Consider the following 27,936-nt stretch of genomic DNA (forward strand, 5'->3'; position numbering starts at 1 on the left):
ACTGCCATCTCCCTAGCCCTCAGATCTTAATTATCTCGGAACAGGGCAAGGAAAAGATGAGGTCTTTAAAAAAAAAAAAAGTTTTTCATGCAGCTCCCCTCTCCCCATTTTGGGGCCAGGTTCCGGACTCGACGGGGATACCCAAAGAAAAGCGAGTTTCAGCACTCGCGGGGGCGGACAGCTCCCGGGCAGCCGGGTTAGGCCTGAGCTGCAGAAACCCGGGTGTGGCCTCCCGGGTCCCTGGGGCTCCTCTTGGGGGCCCTCTCCCAGCTCCGAAGGGCGGCCCCTCCCTCCATCCGTGGGGTGGGGCGGGCTTCAGCACCAGCGGGAGGGACAGCGCCCAGCCTTTCTACCCTCCCTGAGCCGCTTAAGCACCAAGAAGGTCAAGGCCAGCTGTGAACCGGCTGGAAAGTTGGGGAGGGGCCGCGCCCCGTTCCCTCTGTGCTGACCTTCGTCCGCTTTCTGCCTCGCAGCCGTCGGGATGGAGGTGAGAAGACGGCCGTGACGCGCGCCTGCGCGGTCTCCTGCACCCCCAACAGCCCATAGTGCTCCCTGCCCCCCTCCCCCGCAGCGGCCGGCCTTGCGGTCCAGTGACAGCGGCCTGGGGGGGCAGGGGGGGCGGGGGCGGCCGGACCAGCGATGCCGGCGGGCATGACGAAGCATGGCTCCCGCTCCACCAGTTCGCTGCCGCCCGAGCCCATGGAGATCGTGCGCAGCAAGGCGTGCTCGCGGCGAGTCCGCCTCAACGTCGGGGGCCTGGCGCACGAGGTGCTCTGGCGCACCCTGGACCGCCTGCCCCGCACGCGGCTGGGCAAGCTCCGCGACTGCAACACACACGACTCGCTGCTCGAAGTGTGCGACGACTACAGCCTCGACGACAACGAATACTTCTTCGACCGCCACCCGGGCGCCTTCACCTCCATCCTCAACTTTTACCGCACGGGGCGGCTGCACATGATGGAGGAGATGTGTGCGCTCAGCTTCAGCCAAGAGCTGGACTACTGGGGCATCGATGAAATCTACCTGGAGTCCTGCTGCCAGGCTCGCTACCACCAGAAGAAGGAGCAGATGAACGAGGAGCTCAAGCGGGAGGCCGAGACCCTACGAGAGCGGGAGGGCGAGGAGTTCGATAACACGTGCTGTGCGGAGAAGAGGAAAAAGCTCTGGGACCTACTGGAGAAGCCCAATTCCTCTGTGGCTGCCAAGGTAATCGTGGGATCTGGGGGCTGCTGGGCTGGGGGATTCTGCTTGTGTCCCCAGATTGATGACCAGGGCTGGGGGACTCTAAAGGAGGAGGGGCTATAGCCAAGACCTTGGAAGTGAGAATAGCCAATTCAGACTGTTCCTATGTGGCACTGGTCACCCCATCTTTGTTGTTGTTGTTAATCCTCACTGGAGGATATTTTTTCCCATTGATTTTTAGAGAGAGTGGAAGGGAGGGAGGAAGGAAGAGAGAGAGAGAGAGAGAGAGAGAGAGAGAGAGAGAGAGAGACCGATTGGTTGCCTACAGCACAGGCTTCTTCCGGGGCTGGAATCAAACCTTTGGGACCCTTCCGTTGGAGGGCCGAGGCTCTATCCTCCAAGCCACATGGGGCCAGCGCACCCCATCCTTTTATGATTCAATACTTTATATCCTGACTTTGTTGGAGAAAAGGATTTACAGAGATTTCTAAAACCCACAGCAAGAGGATGGACACTGCCAATGAGAAAGAGAGCACGGAGAAGCAATTAAGCCTTGCTGGGGTGGCGTAGACTTGAGTTTGGTCCATTCTACAGAATGCTCCCTTGTGAGGTCCCAGTCTCAGGCTGGAGGGGGTGTCACCCTGCAATTTTGATACTTAGCCCTATATTTATAACCCCACATTGCCCCTAAGGGGGGAATGAAGGCAGCTTATAGACTTGCTTGGAGGACATTGAGAAACCATCAGGCAGTCTTAACATAAATAAGAAAAATGAGGCAAAGGGACTCTGAGGGGTGGGCGTGCGCATGCATGACGCACGCAGTTGGCTGTGGATGCTTGTGGGCGAAGGGTCACCACTGGTTTGTTCTTTATTTATGTGGTGAGTTTGTTCCGTGAATGGTTTGATGCAGCTTGTAAAGATGCTTTGGCTGCTGGAAGAGAATGTAAATTTCAAAATAGGAGAGAAAAAATTAGGCAATGTGAAAAATAAAGCCGAAGAAGGAGGCAGGGATGAATCTGATTACACCTGGTGGGCCAGGCAGTCCTGTGTACTGCCAGGTGAGAGGGACTGGGAGAGGCTTTGGGTGGGGGCCAGGCCAGGATGGGAGCAACTTCTCTGTGTCAGGCTGGGATTCAGAGCTGTCTTGGAGAGATAGGTCCTGTCTTCATGTGGCCAGTGTGCTGGGTGTCAGAACAAATGACAACACAGTATGTTCAGTGCTAGAAAGAAGTTCATTTGGAGCCCAGGGGGGAGCCCAGAAAAGAGAGGCGTTGGTGCCAAAATCCAAGAAGACCAAGTTGGAAAAGATGTGTTGAGCATCGCTCGCCATCTGAGACCTGAGAGCAGGGCCAAAAGGGAGTTGGGGGGATAGGTCAAAGTATTCATGGAAAAAAGGGAGGAAGTCTACACACCAGCCATGAGGTATTAGCTAGGGCTACCTTCATCCAGCCTGGCCTCTCATTATGGAATCCCCCTGGCTCAGTTAGCTCCCCACTAAGGCTCACCGGCAGGGCCAAGTCTGAAGGGAACCCTGTGGGTACCTTCCCCAGATCTGACTATCCAAGGCGAGACCTCTGAGAGGGGATGCAGGAGGGCGTGGCTGGTAGGGAAGTGGAGGGAAACGTGTAGGTTTTCCCTCTTCCCTGTCAACCCTAAAGAGGACAGAGATTCCTAGGCCTGCTTTCCTCTTCTGAGGATGTAGGCTGCCTCTGGTCATAATCCTGCCCCAGGTTTCGTGTCCAAAACGCCTCCTTCTTAAGACAGTCACTCACCCTTAACCGGCTTAGGATCAACAGACTTATTTTGCTATTTCCAGGCCTGACACGGGTTTCTGCCCTCCACATCCTGTTTAGGCGTAGACACGACTCTCCCTCCTCCCTGTGTCCCTAAGACATGAGAGTAAGAGGCAGGGGAGGGGAGGGTCACCCTCGCAGAGAAGAAGCAGGCAAAAGGCAGTGTTTAGGTTGGCGTCTGACAGCATGACAGGGAAGCTCAGGCTGCAGAAGACACTGTTTGGGAATAAACAGCCTCGTCTCCCCGTTGGGATAACCTGCTCACAGGGATAGCTTTGTGACCTCTCTGTGACCCCAGGCTCAGCCGGCACACATGCCTGGCAGATGGATGGCCAGAACTGAAATGGGAAGGCAGGAAAACTCATTGGCTCTCAGGATAGAAATCCTGCCTGCCATTGATCAAACACCTACCGTGTAAGAAGTGTAACAACACCATTAGTTCTTATACCAATTCTCTATTACTGTCCCACCTTTCTCAAATAGGGAGGCTCAGAGGGGTTAAGTAACTTGTCTAACATCACACAGTAGTCAGAAATTCAAACTCAAGTGTGATTGTAAAGACCCTGTTCTTTCCATAATGAATAAGTGCCGTGGCCTCCTCCCCAGTCTGCCTGCTTCCACTTTTGCCCTTGCAATCCACTGCCCACACAGCAGCTAGAGTGAGCTTTTCAAAATGTAAATGGGATCACATTATTTATCTGCTCAAAATCCTCCAGAGGTTTCCCATCACATTCAGAATAAAATCCAAACCTTCTCCGTGACATACCAGACCCTACTGAATCCAGGCCCATGACCTCTCTGAGCTCATTTCCTTCTAGTCTCCTTTAGTTCACTTGCTTAGGCCCTACTGGACTCCTTGCTGTTCCATAAACCAGTCAGGCTTTATCCTACCTCAGGACCTTTGCACTTGCTGTTCCTGCTGCCTAGATTGCTCTTTCTCAGATTGTCTCATGGCCAGCCACTTCTCCTCATGCCTCATTTAAGCAGGCCCTGCCCAAACGTCTCCTCAGAGAGGCCTTTCCTGAGCCCTATTGTAAACAGCCTCCTTCCCCTTAGTCTCTGTCAGATCATTCAGTGTCTTTCCTGCATAGGCTTTAAGCACCATCTGAAATGATATCTGCTTCCTTTTGTTTCTCTGTTTCTCCCACACAAGAGAGTAAACGCCACGAGTTGTGTTTACTGCTCTGTTCCCAGCACCCATCATGGTGCCTGGCACAAAGGAACTCAAATGACTAAATGCAGAATAAATGAATGAATCGAGCAGTCAGTCAGTCACTGTGTCTCAGGGTTTGGGGATCTGTCATTCCTCCCTCACTGCCCACCTGCAACCCAGTTCCCTGTGCTCCCCTCACTCCCATTCATCCCCCCAACTTGGATGCCTTGCTTGTCAGACAGCAAGGCCTGTGGAAACTTCTCAGAAGCCACAGAAGGAGAGGGTAAAATGGAGGAGCATTTCTGGGTGGTCCTCCTTTTTTACCCTCTGAGATTCAGAAGCGGCCCTATCCCAGTGTTTAAGAGCAAGAACAGACCGGGGTCCAGGCCCACTCCAGCACCCTCCCCAGTTTCTGGCCTCTGGCAAGTTCTTCAGCTCTCCAAGCCCGAGCCTCCCACCTTACAGGGTCATCATGGAAGTCGTGTTTGCCACACTTTCTCACAGTACCTAGCACCTAGGAGGTGGGGCCTTTCTCCATGGCTGAGTGGGCTGAGCTGCGGCAAACCCTTTCCTTCTGATAGCAGTACTGGGAGGCTGAGCTGGCGCTGTTAATAATTGATGGGATGTTCTGGCAACGCGGAGACAAACCAAAGCACAGGCCTTAGCCTTCGCTGTCAGGGGAGTGAAAATCAAAATCCATTAGGCACAAGGCAGTGTGATTGATTCTTGTTTAGAAGTGGGGTCAGCCCCAACAAAGTGACAGGGTTTCGGTGCGGGGCCACCACTGGGTTTCCGCTTTCTCGGAAAACTCCACAGGCTTCTCTCAGTAGGAGAGAGCGGGAACGAATCCGCAGTGTCTGTGTTCCCTGGAACAGTCTCAGGGATCGAGCCCTACGATAATTCCTTCATTTCCAGAGTAGCTGCTGTTTATTGTGCCAGGCACTGACTAGTGGAACTTTATACCCACTGGCTCGTTGAAATCCCTTCGACAATCCAGATAGTCTGACTGCTTGGGCTGCAAGTAACAGCATAGAAAACTCAGAGTGGCTTCTAGAAGGAGGAAGATGTATCATGTCCCATAACAGCAAGTTTCAAAGGAGCTGTTTTCGGAGTAATGGCTCCAGGATTCTAGGTTCTTTTCATCTTTCGGCTCCTCCAACTCCTGCAAGTGGCTTGGTCCTCAGGCTTGATGCCTCATATCCCAAAATGGCTACCCAGTTCCAGCCTTTGAATGTTGGCACATCATCTCCAACCAATAAAGTGAAGTGTTTCATCCTGTGTGCCCCGTTTTTCCCTGAGAGATAAGCCTTTCCCAAAAGCCTTCTTTTTAAAGAAATATATTTTATTGATTTTTTTACAGAGAGGAAGGGAGATGGATAGAGAGTTAGAAACATCTATGAGAGAGAAACATCTATCAGTTGCCTCCTGCACACCCCCTACTGGGGATGTGCCTGAAACCAAGGTACATGCCCTTGACCAGAATCGAACCTGGGACCCTTCAGTCCGAAGGCTGACACTCTATCCACTGAGCCAAACCAGTTAGGGCCCAAAAGCCTTCTTAAATCCCATTGGCCAGGATCAGGTCACATGCTCAGGCTATAGCCACAGGGAAGCCTGGGAAAGCAAGTGTCTGGCATTGTCAGACGAGGGAGAGAATGGATTTGATGAGTGGTGTTAAGACTCTTACCAAGAGGAAATACATGGAGGCGCTGAGAGGTGAAGTCACTTGTGGGAGCTCACACAGCTAAGTGCTCAGTAAATATTTGTTGAAGGAATGGAAATGGCAGAGCCAGAGTTTGGACCCAGGGTGGTCTGGTTCCCAAGCCAGTGTTTCTTAATCCTGGAGCCATTCAAGCTCTCTGAGCTTCAGTGAGCTCATCTGCTGAATGGTGGCCCACTTCTTCAGGCTCTTTTGATGATTCAGTGAGATTCCAGATGCAAATGTAATTTGCAAATGGAAAGTACTTTATTGTTGTGAATTATTGTTGTTATTATATTCAAAAGAGGAAGTGTTCTTTTTTAGGGACAGTGGTCAGTATTTCACCCACTGCAGACTTGGTGAAGAATCAACTCTGTGGAGTCCAATAGACGTGGTTCATTTCTCAGCTCCATCCTACCAGGAAATGTGACTTTGCGCAAATTCCTTTCCTTCTCTGAGTCTTGGTTTCCTCATCTAGGAAATGGAGCCCACCAGGTGGGGCCGTTAGGAGATAATCTGCATAAAGACCTTAGCCCAGCGCCCAGCCCACAGTTAGCATTCAATAAATGACAATGGAGATTATTAGCATCGCACTGAAATGCTCTATTCTAGCTACATTCCTGGTCGGTAACATCTCCGATTGCGGTGTTATTGATTGTGGGTCCCTGCCTGCCCTGTTAGGATTCCACGCCTCTAGTGTGATGCTGCTGCTTCCTTGACCTGAACCAGGGGGATCCGTGCATACTCATCAAGAAAAATGAGGGAAACCAGCTCAGATTCATGGGGTTTCCCAGTGCCATCCGTCATCTGGCTGGGCGTCTTGCTGGCCTCAGGTCAGTCATTCCCGATACTTGTATCTGTTCCTGGGAGACGATGTGCTATGGGCTCACACAGACGTGGGTTTGAATCCCAGCCCTGCCATTTCCTAGCCCTGGACTTTGGGCACGTCATTTCCCTCCCCAGGGCTTCCATTCCCTAAGCTATAAATGAAGACGATGCTAAAACCCACACCTCACAGGGTTGCCCGGAGGATGAAGTATGATAGTGCACGTGACGTGTTGAAGCCACGCTTCATAAATCCAGTATCCCGACTTGATAAAGGGAAACAGGGAGGATGCTTCAAGGACTTGCCTGGGTCACACACCAAGTTGGTAAAGAGCGGGGACCATTTCTAGACCTTTCTGACCCCACTGTCACCCTCGTCGAGGCTCAGGGATCTTTCCATTTCTCCAGGATGCTTGGCAGGATGAGAGACCTTGGCAGCTGGTCTTCGGGAGTTTTGAAAGTCTCTGACAGGCCAGAGAATGTGGAAATGCTTAGGAGAGAAAAAGTGGTGCCCAAAGGAGCAGCTTGGCCAAAATGTAATTAACTGAAACAGAACAAGCACCAACTCCATCCCCAGCACTTTGTGTACCTCGATGCCTGATAGCATTATGAATAGGAGCCCCGATTTTAGAGCTGGATCACCCACACTCAAAGTTTGGCCTTTACTCATAACCATGTGATTTGGGGAAACTACTGCACCTCCCTGTGCCCCGGTTCCTTTACTCATAAAATGGGCTCCACAGCAGCGCCTCCCTCATGGAATTGCTACCAGAATTGAATGAGTTAATGTATGCAGAACACTTCAAATAGGGCTTGACACATAGAAAGCCCTTAATAGCTGTTAGGGAGTTTTTTTTGTTTTTGTTTTTTGGTGGTGTTTTTAATTGTTATTGTCTCAATCCTGCTGGATAAATAAGCTTCTTTTCAAAAATGTATTATTCTTATAAAATGATACCGGCTCATTGTAAGGTGAGGTTACGTAACTTGATCGAAGTCACATGGGCAGTTGGGGCAAGACTGTGACGGAAGAGATGTGGTCAGTGTCCCACCCGTGTCCTGTAGACTCTTACCATTTCAGTGCCACTGCCAACTGCCAGCTTCCAGGCCCTACACTTGTTTGCTTAGGAGTGACCTCCAGCCAGTGGAGTCCAGTAAAGACAGGTAGTTAATGGTCCACGCAGACTAGTCCTCAGCTGCCGACTGGTGGGGGAAGGTACATACACAGCCGCCCTCCCTCGCCCTGGATGGGGTGTACCTCCCGGGTGCATAGTCTACACTGGCCCCCAGAGTTCCTCAGAATTAAGCCTCAGGTGTCCACAGTGGCTCCTGGCTTGATAATACACCTGGTTTGGCCTCTTTCCCTTCTGCATCTCACATCTTCTCTCCCTTCCCAGTGTTTACTGGGATCACTTCCCACGTAAGCCACCTGTAAGTGAATCCCTGTCTTAGGATCTCGTTCTGGGGGAACTAACCAAAGGCCTGTGTGTCAGGGCCTCTGACCTTCACCACCTTAGGGCTCCTCTCCCTCCCCGAGTCAGAGGTGACCGGCCTTCCCTTCCTTCTCCCTCTCTGTGAGTCAGAGTCACCCAGGGCAGCAAATGGTGCTGGGAAACTTGATGTCCATGCAAAAGAATGAAGTTGGTCCCTTACCTCACACCACATACAAAAAATTAACTCAAAATAGATCAATGACCTAAATGTAAGGCAAAAAAAATCCTATATAATAAAGGGGTAATATGCAAATTGACCCTCACAAGATGGCTGCCTACAACCAGGCTGGCAAGGGGGTTAGTGAGGGACGACCAAACAACTGAACAAGCAGGCTGTGTGGGGTGACCAGGCTGGCAGGGGGGTTAGCAAGGGACGACCAAACGACTGAACAGCAGGCTACGTGGGGCAACAGGCCAGTGGGGGGGCCGTGAGGGGTGACCAGGCCAGCAGGGGGAGCAGTTAGGGGTGACCAGGAAGGCAGGCAGGTGAGTGATTAGGAGCCAGCGGTCCAGGATTGTGAGAGATGTCCCCCAAGGGGTCCTGGATTAGAGAGGGTGCAGGCTGGACTGAGGGGACACCCCCCCCATGCATGAATTTCGTGCACCGGGCCTCGTATAAAATATAAAACGCTTATTTGGATGTGTTCATTCATTCAATAAGATTTATGGAGCACCTACTGTGTGCCAAGCCCTGGGCTGGGTGGTGGGGACATGGCAGAGAACAAAACAAAGATCCCAGCCCTAATGCCACTGATATTTCTGTAGGGGAGAGAGTGAGACCACTCACAAAATAAACAAGTACAGATACTGACTGGTGCAAGGCAACTGTGAAAAAGAAATCATGAGACAGGGAAGATGAATGCTAGCTGGATATTTGATGTGATTGAGGAGTTAATGCTATTTTTAGATGTGATAATGCTCACGTGATTATGTTTAAAAATATTTATCTTTTAGAGATACGCACTGAAGTATTTATGGATGAAATGACAATATCAAATAAAGTGTCATATTTTGTTTGGTGATAGGTGCCATGGAGAAAGGTCAGCAGGTGAGGGGTTTAACCACGGTGGTCAGGAAAGGCCCCTCAAAATGTGACAATTAAGCTGAGACCTGCAGGAAGGGCGAGAGGGAGGCATGTGGACTATTGGGAGAAGAGTGTTCCTGATAGAAAAAAACAGCATGTGCTAAGGCCCTGGGGCATGTCTGGGGCAGTGAAGGCACCACCAGGTGGTTAGTATGGCCAGGGCAGAGTAAGCCAAAGGAGGAGTTAGGGAGGTAAGATGAGAGGATGACCTTGTCCTGTTGGACTTTGGCCTTTCCGTTGAGCCACTGAGCCTCTGCCCTGGCCACCCTGCCTCCAGCCATCCCCTTCCAGTCCATCCTCGGCAGGGAACCAGAGCCATCTTTCTCACGTGTAATCTGTTCATGTCAATCATCCCCTTCTATCAATCCTCCCATGATTCTCACTGCCCCCAGGATAAAGTCCAAACTCCTCAGCCTGACCTTCAATGCCCCAGCCAACATCGCCACCATCACCTCCTCACATCCTCTCTCCCTGGTACGGTCTGCTCCCACCGTACCCACCTCTGGCATTCCCCAAATTCTCCATCCTTCCCAGTCCTGCTCCATACCTGGGCCCAAGCTGATTCCTCTGCCTTGTACCTTCTTCTTCCCCTTGTCTGCCTGCAGCCTCTCTCTTCCCACCTTTCAAGACCCGGCTTCTCCCTCCCTCTGCCTCCCACACCACCTTCTGGCAGCACCCACTGCTCCCTCCTCTGTGCCCTGGAAAGCGGATGTTCAGACCTTCTTTGCACAAAACACCGTGGAGACTAGCTTATGGTTTGTTCCGTGGATGCCAGGACTGACCCTCAGGGAGACAAGAGTGCTGCAGAGAGCAGGCTCTGAAACCTGACTGCATGGGTTCACATCTCAGCTCGGTACTTACAAGCTGTGTGTCCTAACGTGAATGACTTAACTTCTCTGATCAATTTCCTGATCCATGATTTCGGGACACTCAACAACCACTTTTATATGAAGCACTCAGAGGAGTGCCTGGCACTCAGCAAATGTTCACTGCAAGTGAACAGTGTTGTTGTCACTATTGTAGCTAAGTGGCAGTGGCATTTGTTGAGTTAGTAAATGGGAAAATGTACATGATCTTATGACGACTGATCAGAGGGGTCTCCCTTACAAGGCAAGAGTCTCCCCAGTATACCCCTCCTTTTCCTCCTACCTTTCTTGTCTCTACCTGCCCACTACTATCTCCACACGTCCTCGGCCAGGAAGAGGTGACCTCCTGCCTTCCATTCACAGCAAGGAGACAGGATTAAATTAGACCCCTGAGGTGCTCCCTCCCACCCTGGAGGTGCTCCCTCCATTTTACTCTGCAGCAAGGCTGTTCTCCACCATAATTTCCCACCATGGCCTGGCAGGCGGACACTGTCTTGGAGAGAATAATGTTACATTTGCCAATTCCACACCGTCACTCACATCCGCCAGGTAATGGACCTGGAATCAAACGGACTCTAAAAATAAACTACCACATTTCCCTAATTGCTACCTAGGGCCCTTCCCGGAGTCTTTCCAAGGCCTATATGACCCTTGAGGCCCTTGACCTTGGCCAGCACTGCCTCTTAGAGTCTTTGCAGACCCAATTGTACCAAAGAGGCAGCCCATGATTGCCCTGTCGGGGCATGTGAGAAGCAGAAAGAAAGGCAGAGATAAGAGGATAACATTGAACCAGCCTTCCATTTGCTTATCATGTCTGGAGTTCCCACTGTCTCTTTGAATGGATCAATTTTCTTTTATCTCCTATGCCTTGGGTAAGTTTACACATCCTTTATTGTTCCTTGAAATACTGACTGCAATTTGATTCAGTCACTCCCTTTCCTATTCCTGGGACAATCCTTTTGCTTTCAAAGTTAGCTTCCTTTCTAGGCTTCTCCAATCCTTATAACTTTATGTGGGTCTGTGTGCATGCCCTCTGTTCTTTGTATGATAAACATTTATTGCTATACTAGAGGCCTGGTGCATGAAATTCATGCACGGGTATGGTCGCTAGGCCTGGCTGGTGATCAGGACCAATCTGTGGAGTGAACGGGGGGTGGGGGGGCCCTGCTGGCACCCACCTTGGCTGGCTTGGCACTGCCTGCTCACTGCCCCCCCCCCCCACTGCTGCCACCAGTTGGGGCCTGCGGGATGGGAGCAGCTCCTGCATTGAGCATCTGCCCCCTGGTGGTCAATGGGTGTCATAGTAACCGGTCATTTGTCTGGTTGTTCCGCTGTTTGGTTAATTTGCATATTAGGGTTTTATTATATAGGATGCCAGGATCTGTGCTGGGTGCTTGAGAATTGCTTGTGTATCTATTAGGATTCTTTTGGTTGCAGGTGACAAAAATGAAGCTCAAATGGACTTAAGCAAAATAAATATAATGGATAAGCCCTTGCTTAGGTAAGGGTTTAGGTAGGGCTGAATCCAGGAGCTTAAATAGGTCATCAAGACTTGGTTTCCAAGTTCTCTTCTTCTCTCTGGTGGCTTCTCACCAAGGCAACATGGCTGGAAAGATAGTCTTCAGACTTCCATCTTGGGGAGAAAAAAAGCAAGTCTCTTTCCCAATAGTTTCAACAAAATCCCAGGGCTCATTTTCATTGGCCCATCCCTGAGCCAATCACTGAGCCAGATAGGGATCACATGTCAATAGCTGAAGCTGGGATGAAACTGAGAATGGGAAGGAGGTGCTTCCCCAAAGAAAAATTGAAGTACTGTTTCCAAGAGAGGGGAGAATAAATGTAAGGTGGCAAAATATAATCCACAGCCATTATATAGCGGATAGCCTACTGGAGGGAGTTAGACTTTAAACAAGTAAAAAATTAAATGAAAGAATAACCACACAATGTAATTTGTATGCTTGAAGGAAGGAAGGAAGCAAGGTGTTTTGATGGCAAATAACAGGGCATGAACCTGAACTTGATTTTTCTCCTTTGAGCTGCAGAAATCTTTCTTCTACAAATTCTCTGTTTCCACCTCTCCAGCACCATTAAGCACGCTCCCTCTAGTACTTGACTTTCTTCCCAACTTGTTTTATCTCCCCAACTAAAGCAGGATGTTCTCAAAGTCTAGGACTGTATCTTATTTATTCCTGTGCTCTAAAGCAGGGTGGGTGGGCTGACTGGTTTATAGATCAAGTTTTATTATTACATCTGCCACATTAATTTCCCTATTTGCTAAGGCTGTTTTTTTATAACAACAGCATTTACAGGAATAGTTTGCAGACCTGCATTCCAAAGTCGCCTGGGGCCTGGTGCAGAGGAGGGGCTTTGTCAGAAGGATTAGAGGGCTGAGGGAGGAAGGGAAGGTAGCTGTGTGACCTTGTGCAAATCACTTAACCTCTCTGGGCCTCTGGCTCCATATCTTGCTATGCCTGCTGCCCCTTCTCATCCCTCAGTTCTCAGCTCATTTGTTACCTCTTCAGAAGGGCCTCCCCTGACATTGAATGATCAGTTTGGACCTGGTGGTGTTCACGCTCTTTCTGTGATAAACGATCTCGGGTTTATTTTGAGATTAGGCCCACTTGGGGCAGGCATCCTTCCCTTTCTCGTCACCAGTGCTTTCCCTCCTCTCATATGCCATCATCCTGGTATAAGCGGAAAGAACTCTGGAGACCAGGGTTTATAATCCCAACACCGCCACATAGGAGCTAAGAGACAGACCCCTCATCTCTCTGGGCCTCAGTTTCCTCAGCTGGAAAATGGGCCACGCCAGAAAGACAAGGACACTCACCTGAGCCAGAGTGGCCAGCATTGTGTGGCCAAGCACAGATGTCTGTTAGTTTTCCTTCTCCTTTCCTTTTCTCAAGAGGGAGAGAGGAAAGAGCGTGTATCCCAAACCTCGCCTTAATCTGGCCTCTGATGACACCTTGATCACTCATTCTTCATGCAATGTCTGTGCCAAGGAGTGACTGAAGAGTGGGGGGCTTAGACACGCCCCAAGTTTCTGCCCAGTCTCCATCACACCCCCATAGAGCTCTGTACAAATGCAACCCGCGGCAAGTCCCCTAGTCCCTTCTCCCTCCCTCCAGGCTGCTGCGTCCAGGCTCCCAGCCCCTGTATAAAAATCTACACCCTTACTGGCCTTACGACCGGAGAACAGGCCAATCCATAGAGGCAGTCTTCGGACAGATTGAGTAGTCCGTGGTGTGTGTGTATTGTGTGTATTGTGTGTGTGTGGTATGTGTGTGGTGTGTGTTACTTGTGGGTATGTATGTGGTATATGTTATACTAGAGGCCTGGTTCACGAATCGTGCATGGGTGGGGTCCCTCTGGGTGGCCTGCGGGGATCAGGCCGAAACCCGCAGTCCAACACCGCCTGCAGCTCCTACCTGCCGCTCCCGCTCATCCTGGCCCCACTGCACCTGCCGGAGCTCATGCCCAACCAGTCCCAATCGGGGGAGGCTCGCACGCCACAGCAGTGCTTGCCATCCCTGAGCCCTGCGTCTGGCGCCCTCCTGAGGGGAGCAGCCTGCGGGATCAGGCCGAAACCAGCTCTCCTACATCCCCAGAGGGGTCCAGGATTGCGAGAGGGCGCAGGCCAGGCCGAGGGACCCCATTGGTGCATGATCGAGGCGGGGCGGGGCCACGAGAGGCTCCAGGCTGTGTCCTGCCCATCTCACTCAGTCCTGATGGGCCAGACCCCAGCAGCAAGCTAACCTACCTGTCAGAGCATCTGCCCCCTGGTGGTCAGTGCACATCACAGTGACTGGTCGACCAGTCGACTGTCTGCCCCTGGTGGTCAGTGCACGTCATAGCAAGCGGTTGAGCAGCCTTAGCATATCATTAGCATATTATGCTTTGACTGGTTGAACAGTCGACTGGTCACCAAACGACTGGATACTTAGCATATTAGACTTTTATTATATAGGATGTGTGTTGTGTGTGGTGTGTGCTATGTGTAGTGTATGTGGTGTGTGTGTCATTTGTATGTGTGGTATGTATGGTGTATTTGGTATGTGTTGTGTGTGTGATGTGTGTCGGGGGGGTACGTGGTATGTGTGGTATATGTGGTGTGTGTGTATGTGTGTGTGGTGTGTGTGCTTCATGCCCCTAGTACTGAGTGATCCACTGGCAGGGCCGGCTATAGAAGTTGTGGGGTGCAGTGCAAAATGAAAATGCAGCCTCTTGTTGAAAAATTTGTGGAGACAGCCGAGTATTAAGTCAAGTGGGGCCCTTCTGAGCACAGGGCCCTGCAGGGACTATGCAGGTTGCACCCCATGAAGCCGGCCCTCCCCTCTGGGAAGAACGACTCAGAAGGCTTAGGTGGGAGCAGAAGGCTCCTCAGTCCTGGAGAATCTGTGAAGGAAAAGTGCCTCCTCAAGTTCCTGCCTAGGAATACGGAGGCCAGAGCAGGGACCTCAAACTCAGATGGCACCAGGGGCCAGGTCGGTGGTGTTAACAAGTGAAGCAGTTGGACAGGAGAACTGTGGGAGGGCAAGTTCAATGAAGCCAGTTAACACTCAGTCTTAGTGTCAAGGAGGCAGCAGAAAGTGGTGGGGACTGTGGTGAACAGGGCCATATGCTCCCATTTAAAGAGGCAGCTGCTATTCAGCTCTAGGCTGGGTTCTTATATGAGTCCAGCCAGAAAATTTAATTTTCATAATGAGATATCCAAAGTTCAATGTTGGCAAATAATTTTTTTAAATTAAAGCATTTGAGCCCTGGCCAGTGTGCTCAATGGTTAGAGCGTCAGCCCGAGCACCGAAGGGTCACAGGTTCGATTCCCAGTCAAGGACACATACCTGGGTTACAGGGTTGATCCCAGCCCTGGTCGGGGCACATGCGGGAGGCAACCAATCGATTCGTCCCTGTCACATCAATGTTTCTCTCTCTACTCTCTCTCCCCACCTCCCTCCCTCCCTTCCACTCTCTCTAAAGATCAATGTGGAAAAATATATCCTCAGGTGAGGATTAACAACAAAAACCAAAAAATTAAAGCATTTGAGTGGGCCAAAAGAAACATATCTGGGGACCACATTCAGCCGTTGGAGCTCCACTTTTTGACCCCTGAAAGCATAGAAGCTTCGAATGGCTAGCAATGGGAGGAGGTTCATTTCTTGCCTCTGAGGCCCTCCTATCTGGAAGGGGGAGATGAAGAGAGGAGAGCTTGGCCCCACTCTCTCCTTACTCCTGGCATCAAGCACAGCACAGGGTGACAAGTGTTTGTTGAGTGAATAACTGTCACACCCACCTGGGACTTGGCTTCAAAACCCAAGGCAGCTCACTCCTAGTGGATGCCAACACAAGTCAGGAAAATTCATGGTAAATCCTTAACTTATCAGCTAATAGGATCCAATGTGCCCCTGCCCAGCCTCAACCTGAGCAGGAAGAAAAAGCTGCTGTCATGGTTAGAAAAAGCACTGGATATTGAGTCAGCAAAATGGACTGGCTCTGAGCCTCTGGTTCTTCATCTGCAAGATGGGAATAATAAACCCCGAGGGCTTGTCCAGAGGAATGAATAACATAAAAGCATGTAAAGTGCTCAGCAAAGTGCCTGACGTGCAACAAATGTAAGCTGGTATTATTTTTGTTGTTATTTTGATCCTCCTCCTCATCTTTATCATCTGAGCATCTGGCTTATTTCTAGGGGCTGTGGGCCTGTGGTAGAGTTTATTGTGTAGAATTGAACTTTATGTCCCTGTGATGTCAGCTCCACAAATTCAGGCTGGAAAGCTGGGGCATTGAGAAATTCTAGAGATTAGGGTGCTCAGGATTGGAATTCTGGTGTTCAAGTTTGGAATTCTGCCACTCAAGATCACTGCTCTGATATTCACTGTTGGAGCACCACCGTTCAAGGTCACAACTCTGGCGTTCAAGGTCAGAAGCCTGCCATCTATTGTCAGAATCCTCAAATCCGTAACCGGACCCAAGGAGTATGTGGCCAGAGCTTTTCGGCTCGTGATCGAAACTCTAGCGGGCAAGGTCGGAATGCTGATGTTCCAGGTTGGAACTCATGTTCAGATTCGGAATTCTGAGGTTCAAGGTCAGGACACTTCAGTGGTGCTCACGCTCGGAATCCTGGCAGGCACGTTTGAAACACTGATGTTTGGAGGCAGAACTCTTGCTCCCAATTGGTTATTTTGTGGGTCTTGTCCCTTATGTATCATTAACGCTTCATCATCCACAACTCCTGGCAGCAGTTTCTGAAGACATGAACCAAGGAAGGTCCCCAGACCTCTGTTTAGTCAGCGGGGTTCTTTTACTGTTACCCCTTTTCCTTATTGTTTCTGACACCCATCCACTTGGGAGGTGCCCGTAGAGGTAACATGATCCTCAGGAAGGCAGCTGAAAGATGGCTCCCCTTCCATACCCCTGCCAAAGACCCTTGAACCTGTTGTCAACTTTGTTTAAATTCTTTTTTTTTTTTTTTTATGGCTAACCTGGAGCAGGCCCAGGGAAGCAGCACTGCCAAGCTTTGGGGCGGGGGGGGTGGGAGGGCAAGGGGAGGTGGGCACCTTGATAATCTCACCACCCTATTATCCAGGAAAAGGCAAACGGTGTTAGGCAAGGGTCAGAACGGAGTGCCAAGGGCTTGTGGCTACCCAACCCGGGAGATGTGTGGCTGGCAGCGACACGTGGGGAGGTGGAGCAGTTTGCTGGTCATTGCGGTCACAACAAAAGCATTGTTGGTGCCAACTGGGGAGCTTCATTGATCACAGGGTAGAGATGTGCTAAAAATCATCTCTAAACCCTACTTACAGTGGTGCAAGTAATGGGCACTCATTGGAAAGGTGGGGGGCGGGGGGGCAGGGACAATGTGCTGGGTCACATCCCCTAGTAAATGGCTGTAGCACATGCTTCCCCCAACCTTCATTTACCTTCCTTTATTTTCTTTCATAGCCCTTTTCTTTCTCTTTTATTTTTATTTTTGTTGATTGATTGCTTTTTAGAGAGAGAGGAAAGAAGAGAGAGAAACATTGATTTGCTGTTCTACTTACTTATGCATCCATTGGTTGACTCTTGTATGTGCCCTGACCAGGGATTGAACCCCCAACCTTGAAATCTTATCAGGATGACGCTCTAACCAACTGAGCTACCCAGCCAGGGCTCATAGTCCTTTTCACCACCTTGTGTATTATGTGTTTATCTGGCTCTTGTCTGATTTATCCCACTACATTATACGTTCCATCAGGTTTTACTTCTATCTTCCCACAGCTAAAACTGTGCCTAGCATATTGTAGTTACCAAATAAAAATGTGTTGAATAAATGAATGAATGAACATTGCTCTTAGATATGGTGAAATCACTCCATGCAGAGCCCACCTCCGATCTCATCCACGATATCTACACAGTTTTTGGATGGGGGTGAGGGGAAGCAGCAGTGGGGAGCGGCATTAATCCTCTCAGGGCTTCTAATTGCTGTCAGGATAACTTCCAAAATCCTTATCTGGCCCCTAAGGGCCTGTAAGAATACCACCCATCTTCATATCACACGCACATCATATGGTTCTATCTCCTTTCTCAGCTCCTCGGGATGCCATTCTGGGCCTTGTCTCGGGGCCTTTGCACACGCTATGTTGAGTAGCACAATCTTGCAGGCCTTTCCTGCCCCCTTTGCCTCCTTAACTCATCTTTTAGGCCTCTGCTTAAATACCCTTCCCTTGAATTCCCAAACTTGATATCATTCCCCTTATTATGGGCCTTTAGTCATTGCTTTTGGATCCCAAAATTCATTACTTTGGGGATAATCTTCCCTGAACTGGAGGCTCCTTATGAGGGAGGTGGTCGGCGCCCCTTCCTTGTCACTCAGAAAAAAATGTAGAACCTGGCCCCCCACCCAGATATGAAACATTCTCGCTCAAGGGAGGAAGAGTTTGGGTCTCCCAGGGAGATTTCTTAGCCACCCTCCAAAGCTTGTCCCATACTAGAGGGGTCCTCTATCCCCTCAGTCACTGCTCACCCTCGAATTGTCCAGGCTGAGCCTGGGGCCTCCATGAGGACCCTGAGAGTTTAGAGGGCACAACCCAGCCTATTTCTCTGATGACACCCACACAGCTAACACTCATATATCACTCTACAGGTATGATTAACTCATTTAGCCCTCACATCGCCCTATGAGGAAGGTACTGTTCTTATCCCCGCTTTACAGGTGAGGAAACGGAGCCCCAGAGAGGTTGAGTTAACACACGCAACGATACAGCTAGGAGGTGGGAGGTGGTGTTTGAAGCCAGGCTGTTACCTCCCGAGCTCAGGCCCGAACCAGCACACCTCTCTTCTCTCCTCTCTATGCCATTCCCCTCACTTACGTCTTCCTTTTATTCTTAGACTCTTGCCTTCCCCCTTTCACTCTTCTCCCTCTTCTCCTTAACTAACTCAAACTCCTCAAGTTTTAAACAATCCCAATTGTGTGAATGTTTTGTTATATTTCTCAGATTTCCCTAATTCTCTGGTGAATGGATTGGAGGAAGAGGGTAAACCTCCTCCCAGTAGCCTGCAAGGCTCCATGAGGCCAGGCCTCCCACCTCTCTGACTTCATCTCCTACCACGACCCCCTGGCTTTCTGAGTGCAGCCACACTCATCTCCTACTTACTAAAGTCCTCCCTGCCTCAGGCCTTTGCACATGCTGTTCCCTGTGCCTGGAATGCTTTTCCTCTCTTCTTCACCAGTATTGTCTATTCATCCTGAAGCTCCCACAGGGAATGTCAGCTCCTCTGGGAAGCTGTCTCTGATTTCTGAATGGATCAAATCCCCAGTTATGGTTTTCAAAGTTCTACGTGCCTAGCTTGGATGGCCCTTGTTTCCATTATAATGTCACATTCCTGTAAGTGATTATCTGATACTGCCTGCCTTTCCCCCACCCAAGTGGACTGTGAGCTCCCAGATGGCAGGCCTCGTCTGCTGTGCTCTGTGCCTACCTCTGTGAGAGCGCTCCACAAAACCGTGTTGAATGAATGGATGGATGAATGAATTCAGAGGCTAGTCACAGTTGGCAGAAAGCTAACATCACACTTTTGTTCAGTGGGGAGTGGATTAGATAGTCTGGAATGTCTAGCTGAAACTCGAACCAGAAGGTTCTTAACATCCCAGTCGGAAAGGAACAAGGACACCACATTTTTTTTTTTTTTTTTTTTTTTACAGCTAAGCATCTTTCTTCTCCGCTGCTCACAGTGTGCTGGATGATAACTATAGTGCCTTCTATCAGATGTTTAAAGATACCTACTTGGGTTATATTTTATAGGATGCTATTGAGTTTTCCTTAAGCAAACACCATATGAAGACTCTAAACTAGGAAACAGAAGTTCTGAGGGAGCTTCTTAAATGAAGGGTCCCAGAGAATTTACCAGATTTACTTATAAGTTACACTACCTTTGGGGACAGGTGGACATGGTTAAATCCCAGCTCCACCTCTATGGTCTACGGTCTCAGACAGGCCACATCCCCTCTCTGAGCTGACATTGTCTCCAAACTCCATCCTGGCTGTTCCAGCAAAAGTCCCAGGATTGGCTCTGATTGGACACACTTGGGTCAAGTGCTCATCTCTGAGCCAATCTCCGTTGACAGAGGAGGACACAAGTGTGGGGACCAGCTTGGGTCATAGATTGCCACTGAGCCCAAGGAAAATACCTAAAATAGGGATCTGCTTAATATTCTTCTTTAAATTTGTTCATTTATCTTACTTAAATCAAGGTGTTTTAAGAGGAAATTTGACCTCACGAGGGATTGGTGCCATGAATCAAATTATGAAACTCTAGCCAGAGGCTGGAGCCTGACACCTGCTCCCGGTCAGTTAAAAGAGGAGATGTGTGTTTTTTGGAGAAGTGTTAAAATCCCATTAGCTTCAGCCTGGGACTTTCCCCTTTAGGGATCCTGAAGGTTGGAAGGAAAATTAGAGAGGCTAGCACCTTCTCAGTGTGAATCCATGTGATTTGATGTCTTGTCCCTGTACAGCGAAACCAATCTTGGCTACACAAGAGAATCATCTGAGAATCTTTACAAGTTTTAATGCCAGGCCACCCCCCAGATCAATTAAATCAGAATCTCTAGGCGTGGGACCCAGGGATTGGTATTTTCCAAAGCTCCCAAGGCGATGCCACTGTGCAGTGAGGGTGAGAAATTCAGATTTCAATGCATCTAGTGCTGGTGTGTGTCCCACATTGGCACACACGGGTTCGGCAAGGCCACTGGGCGGCAGGAAGGGGCTCACTGGGAGGCTGGGGGGCCCAGGGCTGGCCAGGGTGTCTCCATTTCTTAAAAATTAACTGAGCAGGAGTCCGGGGAGGGTCATTTAACACTCTCCAATGGGAAGGAAACAGGCATCCATCTCCCATCCAGCGGGATTAGATTCCAGGGATGAAATTCAACTCTCACCCTGATCCTACTCCAACTCTGGGGTCTGACTGCTTGTTACTTGAACTGACTGTTACCTCTCCATCCACCTGTCAACTGCCCCAGACCCAGCTCTGCTGCTTACCAGCTGTGTGTCCTCAGACAAGTCCCTCCGCTTCATCAGCCAGCTTCCCTGGTCTTCAGGTTCCTTGTCTGCGTAACGGGAGCACGTTGCTGAGCTGTGTGATCTTTGAGGCCATTTCCCCGCTGGGGGACCTGTAAGTCCTCATCAGGGAGCAGCCACAGGCTCCTTAACTCCACACCCCAGCCCTGGGTCAGGGGCTCTCAAACCCCAGGAGGCCTGCCCCTCAGACCACAGAATCAAAGCCTCTAGAGGCAGCCCAGGGCCAGCCCAGGGACCTCAGTGGATTCTGATGCAGGTGGTCCTCGAAGTACAATTCTAACGCAGAGCGCCTATGCCCTGGTGTCCATCACTAAAGCCTCTTATCCAGAGACCCAACCTCCTTCTTACAGGTGAGGAAACCGAGGCTCAGAAAGCCTGAGTCCTTTGCCCAAGGCTCTACATGGCAGAGCTGGGATTCGAACGCAGAACCTGCTTAACTCCAAAGCTGCTGTTCTTCCTCTTCCTCTCACTGTCCATTTTTAAATGGCAGCTCCCACCCCCTGCACTTTCTCCTTTCCCTGCTCTATTTTTTCCATCGCAATTGTTATCTTCTTCCCACCCCACGCCTGGCACCCTTGAATGTACGCTCCTTGTGGAGGGCCTTCTGTCTTGTTTACTAAAGGACCCCAGCACCTGAATTAGTGCCGAGCACACTGACGAACATTTATCCATGAAGCAAGTCCCTGCACCTCTCTAAGCCTCAGTTTCCCCACGTGTGGAATTTAGTCCTTGACCCACCCACCTCAAAATGCTGAGCTAATAGGTGTTTTTGCTCACTGTAGAGTTCTGGGCCCAGGTGAGGGGCCTTTAGCTTCCCGTGGGTAGAAGTGAGGCGTGGCCCTGCTCAGGGCTGGAAGGTCTGGTGCCTTTCAAAGCTGGGGTGGGGGCTGCAGGCCAGGCCTTCCCCTTCCCCAGGACCCTCTGCCCCACCACCTTCCCCCGAGATCAGATCTCGCCATCCTCCATGGCCTGTCCCGGGGCTTCCCCCGAGGCCTGGCCAGGCCGCTTTGTCTTTCTTCACCTTGTAACTTCATCTGCCCAGCCTGATCCTCCAGCCAGGCCCCATCCTGCCTCTCCTCGGTGAGTCCTCCCTAGAGCAGGCATAGCAGCTCGCAGAGGCTGAGAGCTCCAGTTCTGACACGCTACCCTCGGTGTCTCCCAGGCTCCAGAGTTCTGCAAGGGGGAGAGATTGAACTTGCGCTCCGTGAGCCCAGATGTGGGACAGCGCCTTTTTATTTAATTTACTTATTAATTTATTTTTGTTGCTGCTGCTGTTGTTCAAACACCAGATTCAATGGCCTTCCATGGAGGCTGGTGGAAACTTAAACTCAGTTCGGTTTAGTTTTTTCCCTCATCTTTCTTCTAAGGATTGGCCCTAAGTTGGGGAAGGTTTAGATAATGATGAGTTAAAGCAGTGGTCAGCAAACCACGGCTCGCGAGCCACATGCGGCTCTTTGGCCCCTTGAGTGTGGCTCTTCCACAAAATACCACATGCGGGCGCGCACGTACAGTGCGATTGAAACTTCGTGGCCCATGCGCAGAAGTCGGTTTTCGGCCTGGGCGAGTCTATCTTGAAGAAGTGGCGTTAGAAGAAGTTTAAGTTTAAAAAGTTTGGCTCTCAAAAGAAATTTCAGTCGTTGTACTGTTGATATTTGGCTCTGTTGACTAATGCGTTTGCTGACCACTGAGTGAAAGCAATGAGGGTGCAGTCACTGTGGCGGATGCTGAGGGTGCCTCACCCCATCTCCTTTCCAGGCGGGCGCACCCCACCCGCTAATAGCTTACAGCTGACCCTCCTCACAACTGCCCGTGGCCAATGGGTGCCACCTGCCCAGGGGATTGTAACCTACTGCAGCTCCCTCCTCACCCCAGGCAGCCGTAGCCAGTGACTCACTGAGTCAGGGGTGCAGCCTTCTTAAGGTGCGATAACTGTGCAGCCCCCAGTTCACGGACGGGCCTGGGCTCCGGCTGGGTCCGGCCGAAGCTCACTTCCTGCTGAGACTTGCGTTCCTCACTGACTCTCCTACAGGTACTTCCTCAATGAGTCTGTGAGTAAGAATCCTCGTCCCAGGCTCTGCTTCTAGGGACACCCACCCAACAGGAAGTGATTATTGTTTGAAACTTACACCATGTCCAAGTGCTAGGGACCCACAACGGAGAGTGACCCAGTCCAGGGCAGTCTGCCCCGCCCAGCAGCCCCACCTCCTCTCATTTCCCTCCATCTCCAGGATGGACTACCACTGACCACGCTCCACTGTCCCGCTGGGCTCAAGAGTTTTGCTTCTTCTGCTGACTTGGTGGGGACATGGCCAGAGTGGGCTGCAGTCCAAGGGTTTGTTTGAAAGGGCTTTTAAAGGCTGGCCCGGCCCTCCCTCCCAGCCCTCCGGGCCAGGAATGCTCCCCAGCCCCTGTGCGAAAGCTCTGGCAAGCTGGGCCTTGTTTGCTTTCCCCCGGCATTTTCTGAGGTTTCTCTTGGCATTCTTCCGCACCGACCTTGGACGGCATAATGAAGTTGGGAGAGGCTCCACGCCAGCTTCCCATTAACGTGGCCTTTGAGAGTGCCTTTGGGGCTTCAAAATCTTTCGGCCTGCTCAGGACAGGAAGCAGAGAGGGTGAGCCAGGCAGGGGGAAATGATAGGTTCAATGGTGCTGAGCAGTGTGACCTTGGTCAAGTCACAGCCCCTCCCTAGGTCTCAGGTCCCCCAACTGTAAAGGAGGGCTTTGGGCTGGACGATTCCTTCCAACTCCCTGCTGTACCCGTTCACTGGAAAGACACGTATTGAGTACTGAGTAAGGGCCAGGCACTCTTCCAGGTGCTAGGGACAAAGCAGTGAACAAAAGCGTCTCTCTTTCGTGGGATAGGATAGCCCTAGTGGGGAGAATAGAAAGAATGTGGGATTTAGGGCTAGAGGACCTGGATTCTTTGCCACTGATGGAGCCTCAGGCTCCTCACTTGTAAAAGGGATTGTTCTGAGGCATCACTGAAGCAGTGGATGCAAATGTCCTTGGGAGTAGCCATATCTAACATGTATTAATCACCTGCTGTGTGCCAGGGCATGGACATAGACAGTACGCCTCATAGTCTCTCCATGAGGAGGGATACTGTAATGGTGGTGAGTTAAGGCTCTGGAGCCGGAGTGAGTTCAAATCCAGCTCTGCCACTTCCTCTGCTGTGTGACCTTGGACAAGTGGCTGGACCTCTCTGTGCCTCAGGTTCCTTACCCATAAGAGAAGGGTCATAAGTGCATCTAAATTGTAAGGTTGCTGGAAGGATGGAGTGGGCTAGGACAGTGCCTGGCACATAGTACGTGGTCAGTCCAAGGGAAGGGCTGAAGGAGATGTTGAAGGAGCCGCCCCCTGGTCTGGACCCAGTGCCAGGCGCGCCCTCACCTCCCTTAGCCACCTGGACTAGAGAGGCTAAGCTGAGCTACAGACCGAGGCCTAGGGATTTGCAGCTTGGAAACACCCCTTTCTGAGTATATACATGGGTGTGTCCATGAGCTCCCAGACACATAGATCAGGTATGTGTGGCTGCACACGCTTGCTTGCACATGTCTGAGCATGCATAATAGTCAGTGAGAAGAACATACTGTATGATTCCACTTATATGATCTTCAGGAGCAGGCAAAACTAAACTGTGGTGAGAGAAATCAGAACCTTTGGAGATAATCAACTGGAAGGGGGCCTGAGGGGGCTTTCTGGGTGAGGGAAATGTTCTATGCCTTAATTAGGGTGGTGGTGACACAGGTGTATCCGTTTATCAAAAGGCATTGCCCTGAACACTTAAAACTTGTGTGTGTTTTTTTTTGTTTTTGTTGTCAATCCTCACCCGAGTATATTTTTCCATTGATTTCTAGAGAGAGTGGAAGGGAAGGGGAGTGACAGAGAGAGACATATCAATTGGTTACCTCTGCGTGCGCCCCATGCAGGGCCGGGGATGGAGCTGGCAACCTAGGCACATGCCCTTGACCAGAATCGAACCCGGGACCCTCCAGTCTGCGGGCTGATGCTCTATCCACTGAACCAAACCGGCTAGGGCTACAACGTGTGCATTTTATTGTGTGTAAATTATACCTTGGTAGGTAAGAGAATATTGGGGGGGGGGGGGTCCCAGGTACCTACAGGCATCTGCCATTTAATCCTCATAGCAACCTATGTTGCATGCATGTTTGTACATGCATGTAAATGGTTCTGTATGTACCTGTCCTGGGCTCTTTCTGTGCAGGCTATTAGTGGCTTACAGGGCATGCATGCACACGAACACTGACTCATTTCCACACTTAGGGACCTAAGCAGGCATGCATGAGGGTGCACGTGTGCCTACAGATGTGTCTACAAGAATAGATGTCTGCCGGCGCCTGTGCGCTAGGCACACAAGCATCAATGAGCAGCACTCCACGCATTGTGCCGTAGCTAGATGCTAATTGCATGCTGGAGCCCTGGTCTGTGTAGACAAATCAAGCACTATTATCAGACAATAATGGCAGGGGATCGACAGCCAGCCGTCTGTGCCAGGGAGGAGTGGGGACTCATTGGCACAGGCAATTAGCATCTCTAAAGGGCGTCCAGGCTGAGTGGAGGCTAATTTGCAGGCATGGCCCCGTCAGCCAAGCACAGCGGGGCATGACGGGCCTCCCTGAGGATTTGTGAGCTGCTGTTGGCTGCAGGCTTTGTCCCAGACGGAGCTCACAATTTAAGGGTATGGACAGAGCCTGCCTGCCCATGCCACCCCTGCCTCTGTCTTCTCTGCTGCTTTGTGAGCTGGGGAGGACGTAGAGGCTCAGAGAGGGTGAGCAACTTATCCAGGGTCAAACAGCCAGTCGGCCATCGACCCAGAGACTGAGCTTGGAGGCACTGTGTTTCTCCCAACACCATCTGGCACTCACCCGCAGCTTTCATGGTTCCTTGCCATTTCCTTTCATTAACCCTTTGCACTCACTTGCTTTTTTCTCGATTCCTTTATTCTAATGCTAACCATGTCGAGTCACACTCGACATCCGAGTGCAAAAGGTTAAAGGTCCCATTATTTTCTGTGTATTTTCCCTTATACTAAGATCACTTTTCAAGTTTATTTTCAAAGGAACCTGCCATTAATAGAAGAGCACTATCTGATACACATACATTGAAGCAGGGTGACCGACCGTCCCTGTCCTTTTTTGCCCGGTACCGAGGCAGTTCCCTGGACACGGGACTTTTCCGTTTTAAAATTTGGATGGTCCCCACAAACCAGTTTGAGTTGATCGCTCTAAGTGGAAGACAAGTTTAAAAATGAATACCATGAGCCCTGGCTGGTATTGCTCAATGGTTTGAGTGTCGGCCCATGCACCAAAGGGTCCTGTGTTCGATTCCCAGTCAGGGGCATGGACCTGGGTTGCAGGTTTGATCCCCGGCCTGGTCGGGGCTCAAGTGGGAGGCAACTAATCAATATGTCTCTCTCATATCGATCTTTCCCTCTCTCTCTCTGTCCCCCCTTCAACCCCGCCCCCTCCCTTCCACTCTCTCTAGAAATCAATGGAAAAAAATATCCTCTGGTGAGGATTAACCAAAAAAGAAAAAAAGTCTTTGATAAAGGAGATATGTCTGCAAGGTGCATCTGAATGCAAGAAACAGAAAGTCTAATCCAGGCATCCTCAAACTACGGCCCGCGGGACACATGCGGGTGTTTTTGCCGTTTTGTTTTTTTACTTCAAAATAAGATATGTGCAGTGTGCATAGGAATTTGTTCATAGTTTTTTTTAAACTATAGTCCGGCCCTCCAACGGTCTGAGGGACAGTGAACTGGCCCCCTGTTTAAAAAGTTTGAGGACCCCTGGAATCAAACTGGTATAGACAATGAAGGGATTTACTGGATGGAATAACTGGAAAGTCCCAGTGAGGTGTGGCCTGAAGTGGCGGGGAGGTGTCGCGATGGCTTGGTGATGTCTGGGATTCACTCTGCTATGCCCTTCTCTGTGAGTCAGTTTGACTCTTGGGCTGGCTTCCCTCGTGGGAACCCCAAAGGCACCTCAAGGGTTCCCATTTGCACACCATGTCATCCAGAAGGAAACAGAACTCCCGCCGGTTCAGCAAAAGTCCCAGAAGTCTATCTCACGGGTTAGTTTATGTCACGTGGCCCACTCTGAGCAATCTCTGTGTCTAATGGTGCAATGTGTTTATCCTGGGGATGCAATGTGCTGATCGGGGCAGGGGTAGAGTCAGCTTCCTCAAGACCATAGCGATCCCCAGCAGACCAGGGAGAGAGCGGGAGGGGAAATGCATTCTGGGAAGGATGATGCAGTCAGATGGTCTCTGCTGATGACAATGATGAAAGGGCTCTCAGGGACAACTCCTCTTGTCGTCACTATGATTTTACACAGGGGGAAACTGAGGCACAGAAAGAAGAGGCTGGTTCCCGATGGGTGTCACTTAGAAGATGTGGACTGAGATCTGCCTTTGGCTGGTTTGCCATAGATCCCTCTAAAATAATAATAATGCTTTGAGAAGGAAAAGAAAGGAGGAAGGACTAAAATGCATTGCATATCTGTTATGTGTGAGATTTTCTACACCATCATTGTAGCCATCCTGGTACTGTCATTCTTCCCATTTTACAGATGCGAAATGTGAGGCTGAGCGAGCTGGAGTGGCTTACTTACCCAGGGTCATACGCTAGGAGGGGTGCAAAGCTGGCTCTGTTTGAATCCCGATCCGAAGGACACTTGCATTTAGTATGCACCTTCTGTGTGCTAAGTGCTTCCCAACCACTATCGCTTCCTGGAGCGATCAGTGGGTCTGCCCCCACTTTGCAGACAGCCTGTTTGCCCATAGCAGGGGGGCATGTACTCAGTGGCTATCAAAGATCCCTTCTTGGCTTCCAGAAATGGTCTATTTTTCAAGCTGTCGTTGCCGGTGGGCCTTTGTCACGTCTCTCTTGTTCTTTCTTTCTGCATCTTGCTCCCCAATCCCCACCTCCACCCCCAACATTTTCTGGCCTGGCAGCTCCCCAATGGAAACTTCTCATTCTTAGAGGTTCCTGGTGTCCAGCCCTGGGGCTGGGTGAGGAAGTTTTCTGCAGACACCCAGGTCTTTGTCTGCCTGGGCCCCAGGGCTCAGCCCTGCCCCCAGCTGCCCCGTCCACGGCCCCTCCTCAGCACTGGTTTTGTGCCAATGTTTGGGCTGCGATGGTCCTGGCCAGGCTCGAAAAAGGAATTATTTCTGTCTCCTTGCATAGTTCTCAGCCCAATTCCCAAAATGGGAAGTGGCCTAGGAGGGCCTCCCAACCCCCAGCTTCAGGGGAGGAGGGAGGTAGGGAGAACTT

The 27,936-nt window shown here is 50.6% G+C and overlaps 1 protein-coding gene across 1 annotated transcript in view; it reads left to right on the plus strand.

The window, feature by feature from the left end:
• Positions 1–600: 600 nt before the first annotated feature.
• The window catches only part of KCNB1 (potassium voltage-gated channel subfamily B member 1), a gene marked incomplete at its 3' end in the record, with an annotated part of 84,669 nt that continues 57,333 nt past the window's right edge, over positions 601–27,936 (plus strand). Inside the window, exon 1 of the mRNA XM_079783324.1 lies at positions 601–1,206. Within this exon, the coding sequence (XP_079639450.1) occupies positions 640–1,206 (567 nt within the window). The 5' untranslated portion in view covers positions 601–639. The remainder of the gene's footprint in view (positions 1,207–27,936) is intronic.

This window comes from Cnephaeus nilssonii (assembly GCF_951640355.1).
Source record: "Cnephaeus nilssonii genome assembly, chromosome: 11".
In the NCBI taxonomy this organism is placed as follows: domain Eukaryota; kingdom Metazoa; phylum Chordata; class Mammalia; order Chiroptera; family Vespertilionidae; genus Cnephaeus; species Cnephaeus nilssonii.